The sequence below is a fragment of the Hyla sarda genome, chromosome 11 (genome assembly GCF_029499605.1).
Source record: "Hyla sarda isolate aHylSar1 chromosome 11, aHylSar1.hap1, whole genome shotgun sequence".
In the NCBI taxonomy this organism is placed as follows: Eukaryota; Metazoa; Chordata; class Amphibia; order Anura; family Hylidae; genus Hyla; species Hyla sarda.
The window spans coordinates 23,305,828-23,324,726 of NC_079199.1; the positions used below are offsets into that span (position 1 = coordinate 23,305,828).

The 18,899-nt window shown below is 41.5% G+C and overlaps 1 protein-coding gene across 8 annotated transcripts in view; it reads right to left on the reverse strand.

The window, feature by feature from the left end:
* Nucleotides 1–314: 314 nt before the first annotated feature.
* Nucleotides 315–18,899, reverse strand: part of AKAP6 (A-kinase anchoring protein 6) — a 234,271-nt gene continuing 215,686 nt past the window's right edge. For all 8 annotated transcript variants that reach the window (XM_056547013.1, XM_056547014.1, XM_056547006.1 and 5 more), the window contains 3 exons: nt 10,871–11,083; nt 5,998–8,805; nt 315–1,007 (listed from right to left, as the gene is read on the reverse strand). In XM_056547013.1, coding sequence (XP_056402988.1) covers nt 969–1,007; nt 5,998–8,805; nt 10,871–11,083 — 3,060 coding nt within the window. In that variant the 3' untranslated portion in view covers nt 315–968. The remainder of the gene's footprint in view (nt 1,008–5,997; nt 8,806–10,870; nt 11,084–18,899) is intronic.

Genomic DNA, 18,899 nt, shown 5'->3' on the forward strand with positions numbered 1-18,899 from the left:
TAGGATCCCTACGGAGTCGAGTTATAAAGGTATCGAAGACATGTGGAGCAAATGAAACTTCATATAAAAAAAAAAGGGTAAAGTGAGAAAATTGCCTAATTTGGCATTCAAAAGATTTAACACACTTAACTGATTCCGTAATGTGAAGAACGTAGCACGCTGTGATATATTAGGTCATAATAAGTATGTGTAATTGATTATATTCTTTTTATTTTCTATTAGGTCCCTATCAGTGCTTCACATCCTACTTGGTAATTGTCATTAAAGTAAATGAACAATTTACTTGGAGAGGTGGGGGGGGGGGGGGGACGAAAAACGCCCTTTTAGGCAGACAAATGGTTAACCCAACGCAGCCCCTGCCACATTTCCTATCCTAACCTTTTTGATTTCTGCAAAATTCCACTATTCTAACCCTTTTGCACTTACATTCTAGGCTTTCTCCGTTCTCAAACCTGACTTTTTCTTTGTTCACATTCACTATCCTCTCCCTGGTTGACGTTACCATCCCAGAAACCTCACATATAACATTTCCTCCATTATTATAGGACAGGTAAAATGTTATCACTTTTGCTTCTCACTCTGCCTTACTGTGTCCATTGTCCATAACACATCTTCATCTACTGCCTCGGAAATGACTTCATACAAAGCCCCGGAGCCTGGCTCTTCATATTTGCTCAAAAAAAAGCCAACGTTCAAGGCCTTCTTTCTGTCTTCTTAAAACCAAGAACTTGCAAGCCTCATACTCGTCGGTGATACTGATTGCCGGGCGTAGGGCAATTTATTATCTTTACCCTGTTTTATACCCAAGGAGTCAAAGGGTTTATCCGTTTTTTGTAGGTTCTCACAGAAAGCAAAATGGATGAAAACCCGAGATTCTGTGCGAGAGGAAGCATAGACAGGAGAGCAGTGCATGCAACACTGCCGCCTTCACCTTTGTAGAGGATGTGCCCCCGGCAAAGAGAAGGCAGTTACAGGTCCTTGTTGGTTTTGGGTCCATTTAATGGTCTCTGAAAAAAAAAAAAAAAAAGGAAAAAAAATGGTTATTGTATCTTCACTGTATGACCAAATTTTTTTTTTTAAATATTGTTTCTTTACTGTACGACTAAAAATAATAATAAATAAATAAGTAACATTTTATTTAAAAGAACACCATACTGCTGAGCATTTCACTCTACATAAAGATCTGAAAAACTTTGTAACAATTCTTCTTATTTTGGCACAATCTTAGATTGTCTAGTCTAGGTTTACAGTGTCTAAGAATTAGACAGTTTTTGATAATCTCCTCCAATTTGTCCTAGCATTGACTGTTGAACACCTAGGTCTTTGGTCATGCTAAATGCCTTTTTGAGCTTCATTAATCTTCCATATCATATTTTCAGAGGTCTTCTGAAAGTTGTGTATCAAGGCAAGGTTCCCACTAACCAATCTTTCTTGGAAAGAACAGATAAGTCTGTAGCCAGGCCTTGATACATTGTGTACATTCATGTATTGGGCAAAGCAGCTGTGAAAGTCTCACATCCAATCTCGGTAAAGAGGATCCTAGCAGACTCCTTGTAATAATGGGCTTGTGATACTGGACCACAAGATGCAAAATAACAAATGGATCTAATAGTAAAATGACGTGTTTCGAAAGGTATCCACCTTTCTTCATCAGGCCTTTATCAGAGACGCCTTTAAAAAAAAACAAAAAACAGATTAAATAATTCAACAAAGTGTTTTGAAAGTCCACATTTCATCATCAGGTCTCTGATGAAGACCTGATGAAGAAAGATGATACCCCTCAAAAATAACAAACAAATTTAATGATAAAACAACGCGTTTCGAAAGGTGTCCACCTTTCTTCATCAGGCCTTCATCAGAGACCTCGTGAAGAAAGGGGGAGGTCTTTTGAAATACATAGTTTTTTTTTCATTAGATCAGTTTATTTTGCATCTTATGGTCTGATATCGGTCCTTATACATATCGGTGTGCACCACTGAAGCAAGCCCGTTGTTACAAGGAGTCTGCTAGGATCCTCTGCATACTTACAGATCATTCCCTTGGGAGGTCAGCACGGGACGCAGGTTGCAACCGCTGGTTCTTCTAAATGTAAATGCCAATTTAGGTGTTGTGTCCTTAGCTCAATACTTTAAGGTGAGCACCTTTCTTCTTTTTTATGTATCCTATTAATACTAAGGTTCACTACACTAGGGAGCACCCCCTTTGTTCTTTTCTTTTTGCAAGCACCACATCCAATTTTATCTCTGAAACTGAAACTCTCTTTGCCAGTTAGCTCTTGGAGAAGTCACTAACCTTTTTGTCCCTACACTGTGGATGTTTACGCAATGTCGTCAATAAGAGACATGTTTGCGTGTTATTAATTTAGACTGTGTTTATCTATGTCTGTGCCGTAGATAAGTTCACTAACTTTTATACAAGACTGCAATGTGTAACTGTTCCCTAAAGCCATCAGAGAACATGAACATTGGTATTATTCATGAAATGTCTTTCTTTAGAAGAACAGATTTGTCGGTAGCCAGGAATTGTATACATATATATGTGACCGGACTTAAAACCGTGGTATGCTATGGTTTTAAGTCCGGTCACAAAACCGTATACAGGGAAAATTGAGCCGACCGGAGTCACTATCTGACTCCGGTTGGCTCATTAAAGTTCATAGGTTTCAGCACTGGTCCAGCTGAGATACGGGAGCGCCTGGTTTACAAATTTCCCAGCTGGACCTGGCAGCCTGAACCTAGTGCCTAAACGTGATGTAAATGCAACCTTAGGCAATGCCCCTGTGAAACTATCACATCCAATCTTATCTCCTAAACTGAAACTCCCTTTGTCAATTAGCTCTTGGAGAAGTCAATAACCCAGTGTTTTCCCAACAGTGTGTCTCCAGCCTTTGGCTGTCCGGGCATGCTGGGAGTTGTAGTTTTGCAACAACAGGAGACACACTGGCCCTCATTTACTATTGCAAACCCGACATGTTTTGTCGGGTGGTGCGCCAGATTCTGTCCCATTGCGCCAGATTCTGTCACATTGCACCGGAATTTCTGTCTGCGCCATAGTTTGCACCAGAATTTGCGCCAGGATTGAAAAAAACCCTGGCTAACTCTCCATTTTGCAGAGAAAACACGAAAAAAGGGGCGTGGTCGCCGGGGAGAGGGGGCTTGGTCTCCAAAAGGGGTGTGTTCCCGACATTTTCACAAAAAAACAACATATTTACTAAGGTTTCCCACATAAAATGTGATGGATTTCAGCTGAGGAAAACCAGACAGATCAGAGCAGGTGTAAAATAAGCAAAGCGAAGGGAAAGTGGAAAATGTAGGGAAATCTTAGTAAATACCGTGGAAAATAAATTGTAGGGAATTAAAACCCACAAAGAAATGAGGGCCACTGTTCGGAAAACACTGCATTAAAGGGGTTTTCCGGTGCTTACACATCTTATCCCCTATCCAAAGGATAGGGGATAAGATGCCTGATCGAGGGAGTCCCGCCACTGGGGACGCCCGTGATCTTGCACGCGGCACCTCGTTTGTAATCAGTCCCCGGAGCGTGTTCGATCCGGGTCTGATTACGGGCGACCACCGGGCCGGCGACGTCACGCCTCCACCCCCGTGTGACATCACGCTCCGCCCCTCAATGCAAGCCTATGGGAGGGGGCATGGCAGCTATCATGCTCCGGAGACTGATTACAAACGGGGTGCTGCGTGCCAGATCCCGGGGGTCCCCAGCGGCGGGACTCCCGTGATCAGGCATCTTATCCCCTATCCTTTGGATAGGGGGATAAGATATGTAAGCACCGGAGAACCCCTTTAACCATTTTTTTTTTTATCCCTGCACTGTGGATGTTTACTCAATGACCTCTATAAAAGACGTGTTTTTGAGTTATTAGTTTAGATTGTGTTTGCCAAGAATTGTGCCTTAGATAACAATCAGAGCACATTAGTATTCAAAAAAAAATCGGGTAATTCTAAAGGGTCAGTAACTTTTATATAAGACTGCAAAAACTGAAAAATGAATAATGATATTATTCGTGAGATAACTTATATATGTGTAAGAATAGGACGACACCAGATTAGCCACTGTTTTTGGAAACTTTAGTCTGGTGGCGTTGAGGTCTCACGGCTGACAATTACCTCTGTACATGGATTATTTTAAGATGTTTTCACTTTATACACTTGAGTGATTTTTTATTTATTATAGCGAATAATGTAAAGTTTATAAATGTATACTATCTTGGTATTAAGATTATGCATAAACGGTACTTTTCGTGCCAGTACAGTTAACAACAGTGATGTTATTCTAATTATAACTGCTAATGAGCAATTGCATATTCATGCTTTGCTTTACTTACTGTGTCTATCATTAGATGATATTTAAAGGAGCATTTATCTTTTTGTCACATATGCAGATGGCATATTCTGACATGGGAGCGAATCCTTAATTACAGTAAAAATAAATAAATAAAAATTGGGGTTATGAGCCAATGGCTATTAATCTTTTTTTTTTTTGTGTGTGTGATTTGGAGCCTTAGTGAATTGCAGTATATAAGTTTGCATTATGGATGGCACCTGTTATGTATTGTTAGTAAAACATACCATTAAAGGGGTGCTCCGCTAGAAAACATTTATTTTTTTTAAATCGACAATCATTCATTGGAAAAGTTCTTTTTGCCACCAAAACAACCGGATTCAGATGAATAGAAGAAGTTCTTGCCACATATCTGGTGTACGTGAACGAACATCCCTTAATAGGGGTACTCCAGTGGAAAACATTTTAATTTTTGTAAATCAACTTGTGCCAGAAAGTTAAACAGATTTGTAAATTTGGGAGAAAAAAGAATAAAAACCATTCACCTCTAGACTAATATCAGAAAGGACTGACACATGATGGTATAATATAAATTTAAAAATGGAAATAAGAACTGTGCTTTAAATTTATGAGAATATGAAAAATATATTTAATAGCCGCTAATATAAAATACATAAGGCAATTAAACAACAATAAATAGAAATAAAATGAAAAATATCTCCTTCCACAGGGCCCTTGTGGGGAGGTAGGGATAACTTCAATGTAAAATGTACTTAAAATGTTGTAATACCGCAATAAGTCTCTAATCTGGTAATCCGGCAAGAATGTAGATTCATAGACAAGATGTGTCTTTTTAGTCCCAGTCCGCAATCACAATTGGATATTGACCGGCTTCAAGGAGAAAGTAGGAGCTGCTTTCACTGTCCGTCCCAAAGAGGTCGATGTGCGCTGGCGTGCACACCGGCGTCTGGTCTGTCTGCCATAGACCTATGTATACTGCCGCTCACGGAGGTAGATGTAGTCACTCCGGTGATGGCAAACAAAGCTCGTGGAAAGGGATCCTGGCGTGTGACCTCAGCTCAGTGAAGATGGAAGTTAACCCGGTATATGCTGTTGATGCAGGCTGTAATTCCTGAAGCAAGCGGCTGGATTGGTAACAGATGAGATTAGAGTTCTATTTGTATAATGCGGTATTGATGCGGCAATTGCGAAACCTCTAGACGCGTTTCATGGTGCTTCATATATTGACCCTTTCCTCAGTAGAGAGGATGGTCATCTGTTGCCAATCCAGCCCTTTCTGTCGGACCACAGTGCTCTCTGCTGACACCTTTGTCCCTGTCAGGATCTGTCCAGAGCAGGAGAAAATCCCCATAGCAAACCTATCCTGCTCTGGACAGTTCCTGACATGGACAGAGGTGACAGCAGAGAGCACTGTGGTCAGACAGAAAAGAACAGCTCAACTTCTTCTGGAGCATACAGCAGCTGATAAGTACTGGAAGGATTAAGATTTTTAAATAGAAGTAAATCTGGCACCAGTTGATTTAAAAAAAAAAATAAAAAAAAAATAATAATAATAATAATAATAATATATATATATATATATATTTTTTTTTTTCCAGCAGAGTACCCCTATAAAGCTGCTGTTGCTAAGGAATATACTATTTTATATAAACGAATACACGCAGGCAATATACATACCTTCTGATGCCCTGTGCCAGGGTTTGCACCACTTGTTGCCATTGTCCTTTGGTCTCTGACCCTTTTGTGCAGAATAGGCAAGCTAGAGACTACTGGCTTTACGGAACTTTTGCCTTTAGGCTCAGGATGAACTTCTTTTGTGGAAGGCAGCTTCTTGTAGGAGTTTTTGTTGTTGGCTCCTTTTGCAGCAACAGTTAAATTATCCTGAAATTTCCGGGCAGAAACTCTATTGGTAAATTGTTGCCCTGAGATGGTGGGTCTGCTCTGTGAGCTTTTAACAGTAGTATCTTTGACTGGCAAGGTATTTGATATTGGCTGTGAGGATGTCAGCTTGGAAGAACCTTTAAGTTCAATAGACTCATCGCTCGCCTGTCCTTTTGTCTTCTCTTCTGGACATGCCTCAAACATACTCTCTATTTGATCTTCTGTGGACTCCTCTACTGGCATCTGTGGTGTTGCAGCCCTGGCCGATCCACTAAGCTCTCCACAATCACTGTCATGAGAAGAAAGAGATAAGTAAGAGTAGAAGTCCCCTCTCTCGAGCTGTTTGCGAGAATGTTCCAACACTTTTTCCCTGATCTGCGCCCCAGGCCCTTGCTTCTGGCCATCTTGTGGTGATGATCTATGGAGTGCATTAGATGTCATGCCCAGAATTTCCTTTACAAAGTCCTGTACAGAACAATCTGGACTGCTAGACCTTTCATGTGCAGAGCTATGACAAGAACAAGACCCCTCATCCGCTGATCCTGAAAGGACAGTAGAAGGTTGATCTTTTTCAGGTGGTAATAAACTATTATCGAGCATATCCACATCAGTAACTGAGTCACTCGTAACCCGTAAATTGCTCTTCCCTTTAGAAGATGGTCCTAGCTCACGGGGCTTGTGAAAAGCCAATGCAGGCATGCTTGGCGGGTGAAGTTTTTCTGTTTTGGTAATTGATATTGATGGATATGGGCCAGATTTTATTTTTTTCTCCGGGACGATTCTTTTGAACAGACTGTCTTTTATTGTAAATTCCCTATTATTGATGTTTCCATTTTCCATATCATCGACCAACTGAGTTGAGTTCAGTAACGTCTTTTCATCACCTACTTTTGTCAAAACCTTGCTAGTATCTTTTCCATTTCCATTGTTCTCTTTCTGTCTTTGTAAAGAAAACTGCAGACCCTTCTCAGATTTAGGTGCTCCATACATGTCTTGTACTAGTCTATTCATTTTCCTTCTTTCTCCTGGAAGGAAAATTGAAGGTCTAACCCAAGCCTGCAGCTCTCTTCTAATAAAATCAGACCCTAAGGGCAGACCTGTACCATCCCCAGCTTCATCTTCACTTCCTAAACTAGAGTTTGGCTCTTCAAGTTCCTCTTCTTCCTCTTCCTCAGTTAATGTGAGGGTGGAACTCGACAGCAGGTCACTATCATCTTCTTCATCAGTGCATGCTGAGGTACATGATACATTAACAATCATACTTAGATTGGCTTCGCCTTCTTCTCCCCCCAGAGAACGACTCAAGTGCTTGCGGAAAGAGGCATTGGAATTGAGCAACCCTAGTCGGCCTTTTAGTATAACCATGTCTTCAGATCTCAGTGAAAGTTCATCACTGCTACTCAGTTCTGTCAACTCAGAACCAACATCTTCATTCCCTGATGATTCTTTATCGTGTGGGGAATGTAGACCACTAAATGACGCCTTCCGAGAACCACTCCTTAAAGTAATATCATCAGAAAGACTACGCTTCATTTTCTGCTCTGTTGGGCATTCAATGTCTTCCAATCTTTTCAGCAGGTCCAAAGTACGCTTACTTAATTCTTCACCTGGCTCACTACCTGGGGTAACATCAGCTGAACCTTGCTGACTAAATAGGTCTTCATTGCTCTTATATGAGGCTGGCCAACTCTCGAGAGACACACTACGCCTCAGAACTGAATTCTCTAGAACTTCACCAGCCCCTGACAAAGATTCCAGTGAGGAGGAATTAGGGGGACTGTTTTCTGGACTCAGTACTTCAATAAGGTCCTCAACTGCATCTACAGGGCTATGGTCTTCTGAGCTAGCTGTAAGCATTGTTCTATTTGTACCAGTCTTACCTGGCATTCTTTGGAGACAAAAACTAGGCATTGGCCTCTGAGTCTTTTCCAGCACCACCAATTGGTATTTATCGGCTTGTAATTGTGGCGAATCAATAAGCACCAGTTGACTTTGTGGCTTTGTTCTAGAATACTGTGTATGTCCAATTTCTTTAATCCCAAAGTTCCCCACATCCACATTCTGAACCAAACAACCTTGTGGTATTTCACCATCAAGGGATAAACATCCTTCTGAATTGGCAGCCGTCACACCTTCTCCACTTGCAATGCCACTTTCACTCTCAGAATGGCCACACGAATCCTTCTGATGTTTTGTGGGATGGAAATGAGAAGATTGAGAAGATCCATTAGCTAAGTCTGGCAAAGATATAAATGGAAATCCTTGTAGCATAGAAAGAGGGAGAGGTGCTAGGGTGCCAGGCTTCTTCGATGCTTCATTTGGTGAAGGATCTAGGTTTGTTCTGAAAAGTTCCATATCGTGCACACTGTAGACTTGATACACGGCTGGTGCTTGCAAGGAACTTTGCTGTTCCATTTGATCAGAAATAACATGTCCAGAGCAATGTCTTCCACCTAACACAAATGGCTCTGCTTTCATCTGCTCTGCATCTGGACTTTCACATATGACCTCAGTTGTGATATCAGTCTCGTCCCATTCCAAGGCTTCTTCCCCGGGAGCACTACTTAAATCAGCCCAGTCAGGGTCCACCAGAAGATCCATCTCCTGAAATATCAGAATTCAGAAGTTAATATAATGTTTGATATACTAGGCTAGTGTTACACAGATTTTGTGTGTGTTCTTTCCCAGAGCTTTTAAATAGACAACTCATAATGCAATGCAACAAGCTGCCCATATGGTGACTTGCAGGGGTGCTTTCTGTAGTGATGCTCTTTCAGTAGTAAAGCAAGTCAGTACACTAAGTGTGACAAAAGAGCTTTCCATAGCCAAATACAGTCACAGCAACATCAGAGGTTTTATGACCACAGCAAAGGTGCTATTAAAATCTAGCCTTTAAAGGGGGACTCTGGCAAAAAGTATTTTTTTTTTTTAAAACATGGCCAGGTTGCCTGCTTAAACAAAAAAGAACTGTACTTACCTCGCACTCTGCCGCACTGTCTTTGGTATTGCTGCTCCCAGTCTCGGCCACGCTCAACTTCCTGGTGCTGATGGGCAATACGTCTCATTGCTGCTCAGCCAATCAGTGGTTGAGATAGGATACAACTGCAGTCACTGATTGCCTTAGCAGCAATGTGAAGTATTAAACCCAAGCACCAGGAAGTTAAAGGGGTACTCCAGGGAACTAAACCCATAACCCATCCTTTCCCTTTCACCAGCCTATGTATTTTTCTAAATATCATTCATTAGTTATATACAGCATTTTTCCTCTTTCAGGTGTCATTGAAGTGAAGTGTGAGGAAAATGTCATCCAGCCAACTACTGTATCTTGACAGGATGGTGGGGGCTAGGTCAGTGAGGGGTTTACACAGAGACAAGCACCACCTGATTCCTGTCTTCACAGCCACAGCTCCCCTCCCCTCTCTGTGTGCCGTGAGAGAAGCTGAGTGAAGATTGCTGTAGATCTTATCACTAACTGCTGCCATTCAAAGCATAACATGATTTATTGCTGAAGGAAGGATGAAAAGACCTGTACAATGTGTGTGAGCTGCAGTGGGAACATGTACACAGATAGTGAAAGCAATTGGCTGGCAGCCATTACACAGAGCTGCACTGACTTCTGGGAGTTGTAGTCTGTGCTGCAAACAAGGAAATAAAGTATTTAGGAGACAACAGGGGCCAGAGGAGCTGCAAAAACCACATGGATACCTACAGTGGACACAGAACAGGTATTGTGGTGGCTTTGGGGCATTTTTATTTTTCTTAACTTCCCCGGACTACCCCTTTAAGTTCACTGGAGACTAGGTCCTGGGGTCAGCACAAGACATTGCCGCACAACCAATCACTCACTACAGCAGCGTTCAGCCTTAGCCAGTGGTTGGCTAAGGGGCAATTTGACATACTGACCCCAGAAACTGGAAGAAGCTATACCAGAGGCAGTGTGGGCGTGTGGGGGGTAAGTAGAGTCTTTTTTGTTTAAGCTGGCAATCTGGCCATGTTTTTTAGAAAAAAAAAAAACACTTTTCCCTGGAGAACCATTTAATTGGTAAAGCTGTGTTTTTTGTGAATAGTTTTGATTACAAATATCCTAATATATTATGGGAGATAAACAAAAGCTGACCGTTTTAACATTGTAACTCTTCAATAGAGTTATTGTTCAATGAATAAATTGACACAACTGGGTGTTACCAGTTGGGGTGTGTGTGTCCCTACAGACGATGACACTGTCCAGTCAGACAGACTGACTGCACCAGACTTTATCTGGTCGCACCCCTCTAATAATGGGAAATGCAATACCCAATTGTCAATTCATACATGAAGGAATAACAGAAAAACCCAAAACTCCAGGAATGGTGAATGATCCTCTTTAAAAGCACAAAACATTCTATAAAAAAAAGAATCAATTATATAATGGACATAGAGCTTTGTGTTTTGCAATGAAGAAAAGTCATATCTTAAATTCATTAAAATGCCCCAGAAAATCCTTTCCCAAATAAAGGAGTGGTCAAGAGTTAAAATCCCAAATCTTAAGCAGCAGCACCCTATAAATTGTTTATTCTGATACTTGCTTGGAACTCAAACTACATGAGATGAATTGAAATACCTTTTTCATGTGACAAACCATAAATAGAATAGTAAAATGAGGATAATCGCTCGTAATTTCTGTACTCACCTGCTCCTCACCCAGTTCTCTCTGAAGGCGCCTTTGCCACTGTGTACTCTGCATTACAATGGCCTCCCATCTCCTCTCTAAATTGACACTAAGAAGCTGCAGGTTGGGGGTGTCATGTTGTGGAACCTGGTCCTGGAGGTTTAGGAGATGGTGGCATAAACGCAGGATGGAAGCCACACCGCGCCTACGCAGCCTGAGCTCCGAGCATAGACTCTATAGGAAAAAGACGTATGTACAAATGTATTATACAGTAATGAAATAACCTGACAAATGGAAATGTAAGAACTGTAAAACAATGGCCAGAGCTGTATAAACCTGCTGCTATACAAAAAGCATGGCTGACCCACCGTTATGTCTGCCTGACAGGACGTAAATTAGTAAACTATGAGCAATTTTTCATTTATTAGTTAAATGAGGGTAACCCAAGGTTAAAACATAGTACCTATTTACAGGACAGGTGATAAGTATCTGATCGGTGGGGGTTCGATCACCAACACCCCCACTGATCATGAGACTGGGGGTCCCTTGTCCCCCAAGTGGATGGCATTGCGGGACCCCCCGATAAGATACTCATCACTTAGGAGGCTACCACTCACATGACTGCTTGGGGACAATTTGCATATAGTATGGCTACGCAAAAAGATAATTTTTTGAACTTTTATGGACTGGGCTGCTTTGAGATGCACAGGGTAGGAAACTTAGGAGGCTAGTGTTACAGGGTAGGAGATTTATCAAAACCTGTGTAGAGGAAGAGTGGTACAGTTGCCCATAGCAACAAATCAGGTTGCTTCTTTCATTTTTCATAGGCACAGGCATCTTTAAAGGGGTACTCCACTAGCCAGCGTTCGGAACTAAATGTTCCGATCGCTGTTTTCATGCTGCCCCTCGTGATGTCATGGCTACGCCCCTTTAGTGCAAGTCTATGGGAGGGGGCGCAACGACCGTCACTCTATCTTATATGAAGGACAGCCTTATGTCTATCCCTCAACAACCTTTAGGGGTCACCCCCCAAGGGGTAAGCCCTAAACTAGTTTAGGGCTTACCCCTTGAGGGGTGACCCCTAAAGGTTGTTGATTGCTATTTTGCCCTGGAATCCCTGGGAATTTTTTTTTGTAGTATTATGTCTATCCCTATCTTATATAAAGGATATCCTTATTAGTGTTGAGCGGCATAGGCCATATTTGAATTTGCGAATATATGGGCGAATATTCGTCATATATTCACTAAATTTGCTTATTCGTAATATTCGCGTAAAATTAACATGCAAAAGATTAGTATAAGCGGAAATTCGCATATGCGAAGATAAACATATGCGCAGATTAGTATAAGCGAAAATTCGTATATACGAAGATTTGCATAACCGAAAATTCGCATATGGGAAAATTAGCAGATGCGAAAGAATGACGTACGTGGAAATTCGCATTTGCGAAACTTTACATACACGAAAATTCGCATATGGGAAAAGTACACACGCGAAGATTAACATGAGCAGAAATTCGAATATGCGAAAAGTGGCGTGTACGAAAATGTTCGCATATGGGAAAATTAACATGTGCAAAGATTAACATATACGAAAGATTAGCATAAACGGAAATTCGCATATGCGAAAATGTGTGTAAACGAAAATGCGCATATGGGAAAATTAGCATATGCGAAATTTAGTACGCCAGTCTCACACAGTAGTATTAGAGCCTTCTTTACACCACACAAGCTGGAAGCAGAGAGGGATGATCACTGTGATGTGTACTGTGAAGAAAAAAAAAAACCAATATTCGTAATTGCAAATATATAGTGCTATATTAGCGAATATTCGCGAATTCGCGAATATGCGATTTTCGCGAATAAAATTCGAATTGCGGATATTCGCGAGCAACACTAATCCTTATATCTATCCCTATCTTATATGAAGGATAGCCTTATACCTATCTCTATCTTATATGAAGGATAGCCTTATACCTATCTCTATCTTATATAAAGGATAGCATTATACCTATCTATCTTATATAATGGATAGCCTTATACCTATCTCTATCTTATATGAAGGATAGCCTTATACCTATCTCTATCTTATATAAAGGATAGCCTTATACCTATCTCTATCTTATATAAAGGATAGCCTTATACCTATCTATCTTATATAATGGATAGCCTTATACCTATCTCTATCTTATATGAAGGATAGCCTTATGTCTATCCAATGCATGCCTAACTCCTTCACTGTATTTGCAGCTACCACTTCTGCAGGAAGGCTATTCCATGCATCCACTACTCTCTCAGTAAAGTAATACTTCCTGATATTACTGCAGAAACCTTTGCCCCTCTAACTTAAAACTATGTCCTCTTGTGGTAGTTTTTCTTCTTTTAAATCTCCTCTCCTCCTTTACCGTGTTGATTTCCTTTATGTATTTAAAAGTTTCTATCAAATCCCCTATATGTATCTGGAATACCCCTTTAGGGTGCGATCACACATACAGGATACTGCGCAGATTTGATGCGCAGGATTTGTAACTGCAGATTAGAAGCTGCGCTCAGTCATTTGGTTTACATTGAAATCTGCAGCAGAAAATCCTGCGCATCAAATCTGCGTACGTGTGAAGGATCTAGGATTATAGAATTGGTTGGAACAGGATGGTGTTGCATAAAGATGAAGAACTTACCTGTCTTCACATCACTCTTTCTATGTCTCTGTATACTGTTTATTGCTTCTTTTTATTAACATGGTAGTCACTGAATGGCGGATTCCACTAAGTGGCATCCTTAATAGTCATACGGCAGAGGTGGACGTTGGGGAGACCCCCAATGATTACTTCCACCAGATACTGCAAAATTACCATGTGAAAAAAGCTTTCATTGCTGCCTCCCTGCATTGTATAAACATCTTCCAATATTCTATTTTTACATTTAACTATTTGTAGGCATTTTCAATTAACAAACATTCCCCTTTGCTACATTAAATCCTTAAATAAATATCATAAATAATTCTTATTAAAATAATATATTAAAAATATAAGGTATTACTGATGAGTTCAAGTGAGAATGGTCAAGTAAATCAAGAACTGTCTGTATATGGGGGAGAAAACAATCATGAAATATAAAATAAAAATAGGAAATAATAAAATATTACTTTACTGTTTTATTCAAGCTGAAGATTCCTGTCTATTTCCTATCATTTTCTATAATAATTCTAAAACCCTGGCAGTGGAGAGGTTAAGTGCCAGCTACTGGAGAACCAAGAGGGGCCATCAATATGATTCGTCTTACACAGACACCGAGCCTGACAAATAGGCCGATTAAAAGGCCACTGAGAGCCATCTCTCTCTGCCAATTATCACCATGTATCATCCCTGGCCCAACGAAGGAGGCAGAAATATGGCCTTTTAAATGGCACTATTAAAGTGTTCGCTGATAATGAAGCACATGGCGGGGCCCTAATCACTGCTCACAGGGGACAAGGACCCAACTTAGTGTAGACATCAGACTGGTAACCAGCCGTGTGGACGAAGGGAGGACAGGGATTCATCAGCTCTATACTGTACGTACCATAGAGTATGATCACATGGTATTATCGTAGACAGTAACTTTGATACGCCGTAGATGTTTATGCTCTGGGGTACTAACATGGATAGGAAAGTCATAAGCAAAGGTAAGCATTGCTAGAATTTGAGATTCCTTCATACAGCAATGAAATATGTAGTTGTAACGCTAAGCATTATTGCCTACCCTTCTGGAAAGTCTTATAACTAAGGGGGATATGTCTATAGAAATAAAAACAGCAGGACTTCTCATAGGGCATCATGCACAGCACTCAAGTGGTGGAAGTGACACCAGGTCCCCCGAAGTGGAATCTGCTCACCATGTGTGGTTGTGTATAAGACATGACCACTATGCAGGCATAAATGGATGGTGCAGCCCACGAGGTATCCGCGTCAGGGGAAGATATACATAAAGGTATCCGGAAAAGCCAAAAAGTCCTGGGTATCTGGCGCAAACCATCAGACAAGGAGTGCTTAGATGGATCACAGTGTTCTTTAGTGATCAAACTGACAATATATAACATGTTTTGAGGCTTGGGAGCCTCTTCGTCAGATGAACAGTCATATATACACATCTGTTCATCTGATGAAGAGGCTCCCAAGCCTCGAAACGCGTTGTGTATTGGCTGTTTGATCAATAAAGAACACTGTGATTATCTAAGCATCCCTTGCCTGATGGTCTGTGCCTGATACCCAGGACTTTTTGACTTTTCCCAATACCTTTAAAACTAAGTGGGGCCTTCACACCCAGTTGGGACTCATTTGTATGGAGACCCTGTAAACCTTTATGAAGCTTTGTTGTTGTATCTGTTATGGAGATACTTGTTTACCAGGCACTAGGTACTAGTCACAGTGCATAAGTTTTCCTTCTGTACATGTAAGGGAAATAAAGCAAAAAAAGAACAGAGGACAGCGCCTCTTGTATTACCCTCAACAGAATGATATAGACAAGAGGGATACAAATTTGCAGCTCACATTGGAGTATATATATATGTCTATATATATATATATATGTGTATATATATATATATATATATATATCACTCCTATAAATAAGGGGTACAAGAAGGCAGATCAGAAGATTGCTGCTTTGCTGGGTGATGCCAGGTTTGGAGAAATCCAAAAGGCCCGTCAGGAATCCAGAGAATGAGTATAGAAAAAGAGTCCCACTTGTTGGCACTGCGATCCTATTAAAAACTTATTCTCTAAACTCGTGGGTCATTTGTCAAGATAGTGAGAATGACGCGTTTCTGAGGTACAACCTCTTCATCAGATTGTGGATAAACAGTATACAGATAACCTGTTCTTTATATAGCAAAAAAAGATGGCTTCCAGATAGGTGGGGACGTCCTCAATCTGTGGAGGTTGCACCTCCGAAACGAGTCATTGTCCCTGTCCTTAAGTTTTGGGAGCATCAACAGAAGTGACTCTTTTTCTATACTTATTCTCTGGACTTCTGTACATAGTTATGAATTACTCCGATCCCAGTATATACAGTAATGCTAGTTTAACATAAACTGATTTTAAGTTTGGAAAAATCCTCGACAAAGGTTTGCCGAAACGCCGCGTTGGGGTGCTGTCGCTCTGGTATCCAGTGCCCTGTTACTTTTATGTATTGTTGAGTATATTTCATGTCTTGATCATAATGATTTGTAGAAACTACTAATGCTATCCTGTATTATTTAATTATTTAACCTGTCTATTGACATGATTAGCATGTTGATGCTATATATATATATATATATATATATATATATATATATAATTATAAAAGGACTGTAGGACTGTATCCACCTTTTCCAGCCCACGGGAGCACCGGAAAGCTGAACTAATTTATGCAGGATAAGTCATCAACTGCCGAGCCGAGAAGTTTGTGACGAATCGAATTTACTGTAAGTTGGCTCATCTCTATTAACTATGATGTGAATTAAAGAGGACCTCTTACCAGGTCTAAAGCAGACTCTTTCTCCTGCCTTGGAGAGATCAATATAGTAATTTCTCCCAAGTGCTTTGCTTGCTGCAGGGCAATCTTCTCCTAAGCAGTGCACATTCAGAAGTCTATGTAGTGAAGGTAAAACAATGTAGCAGATATAGAAGTTCTCATTTACCAGCAGGATGATGTAAGGCAGGGAACATAGGACAGATCAAGGACTGCAATTGTAACTTTACTCTCTGGATACCAGTAATTGTTTGGGGATGGGGAATACTATACAGGTTTTGTGGGTTGGAGTCCTATGTATTGGGCTTAGGCTGCTTTCACATGATTGTTATATGGCCATATTTATTCATCCTTATTACGACTGGAAGTCCTGGCCAATGGTGGCTGTAATGGCCCGGAGATCTATGATTCTGTCCATGTGGGTCATAGGAGAGGCATTTAGGCCAGAATTTTAATACAGTGTTCCCTCAACTTACAATGGCCTCAACATACAATAGTTTCAACATACAATGCTCTTTTCTGGACCATTGTAACTTGAAACCAGACTCAACATACAAAGCTTTGGAATCTGCGAAACGTGTCAATGGCTGGAAGAACCGGCCAATCAGAATGGATATTTCACTGGTAAAACCCCTGTGCATGCACTGACTGGTGTCTGGTAGCGCCCCCTACAGTACAGGGAGGTATTACATGTTCTGTACTCTTTACCTGTATTACTGAAGTGCATACACTGACTGGTGTATGGTAGCGCCCCCTACAGTACAGGGAGGTATTACATGTTCTGTACTCTTTACCTGTATTACTGAAGTGCATGCACTGACTGGTGTCTGGTAGCGCCCCCTACAGTACAGGGAGGTATTACATGTTCTGTACTCTTTACCTGTGCCAGGGTTATCTGCTCCTTTGGGCATCAGGTGAGGGAGGCTCCATTTTCCTTTTTTTTTTTTTTTTTTTTTAGGACATTGCGTGTTCTGTACAGGACCCTGAAGAAACTTCTGTCCTCTGCATAGACCAGTGTTTCCCAAAAATGGTTGCCTCCAGCTGTTGCAAAACTACAACTCCCAGCATGCCCGGACAGCCGTTGGCTGTCCGGGCATGCTGGGAGTTGTAGTTTTGCAATAACTGGAGGCACCCTGGTTGGTAAACACTGACATAGACAGCGATTACAGCTCCCCGCAGATCTTTCTTACTTTTATGTGTAAGGATTTGCTTTATCTATATTAGTTATCTACTTATTTATGTTTAATCCTCACTTTTTCCTATTTTTGGATGACATTTTGGTGGCTTCAGAACCAATTAACAGGTTTCCATAGAGTTCTGGTCTCAACATACGATGGTTTCAACCTACAATGGTCGTCCTGGAACCGATTAATATTGTAACTTGAGGGACCACTGTACATATTATAGACGTAAAGATGCACCCATATTACGCATACGCCGGTCTTACACTGGGAATCTATTTAGTAAACTAGTGTGGCCTCTTTTTTTTAGGTTGGGTCCGACCCCGCCTGATACAAGCATTGGTCTCCTCTCCCATATGAAAAGCCTGTTACATGGTCTGGTTATTGGGCAGGCAGGACCACACAACAACTGCTGGATCATTTCCAAAGCCCTTTTATAATCTGCCTAAAATAACAATACTATACAGTCCTACTAGGTTGAGAATAGAAAAGGAATAAAGAAAAGTATATACGGTAGAATAATGTCAGATGTGGTCTAAAATGGTTTATTGGTTAATAATTATGCTACGGTGTCCTCTGCAGGGCCCTTGCATTGGACATAACATGGACAATTTAAATAAAAGCAATAAAAAGGGCATTAATAAAGAATCATGAACTTGATTAAATAGCAAACAACTAGTTCATGTTCCCCAAAAGGTAAGCAATTACTTATAGTATTAGCCATGTCTCTTTGACGGGTCGCGCTGTAGATACACACTTTCGTATCTCGCTGCAGTGTGATTACTGTAACAGTGAGCGCTCCGGTCCCCTCCTCTGTACCGGAGCGCTCGCTGCCTCTGCCTGCTGTTCCCCGGCACGTCCCGGTCAGACACGCTGACCGAGAGCGCGGGGATTCCTCTGGCGGGGTTGCGGCTAGTGTGGCGGCTGATCACCGCACACGTGCCGCATCCTGTTCCTCCTCACCTGCAGCTCCGTCCTTGTGTGCTGCCTCTATTCCCCGGCGCGCGCGGCCCCGCTCCTTAGGGCGCGCGCGCGCCGGCTTCATGAAATTTAAAGGGCCAGCGCACCATTGATTGGTGCCTGGCCCTCACTGTTCTATAAATGTCTCCTGCCCCTTCCTGCCCTCGCCGGATCTTTAGTGCCTTGTGCCTAGTGAAAGCGTTCCCTTGTTCTGTGTTGCCTGTTGCCAAACCGTTGCCCGTGACTACCGCTAGTGAACCTGTGCTGCCTGCCCTGACCTGTTGCTTGACTATCACCTGTGAACCTGTGCCGCCTGCCCTGACCTCTGCCATTTCCGACTACGCTTCTGCCTGCTCCTCCTGTACCACGCCATTCTCAGCTACCAGAGGGGTCGAGTCGCTATCGGGTGGAACGAC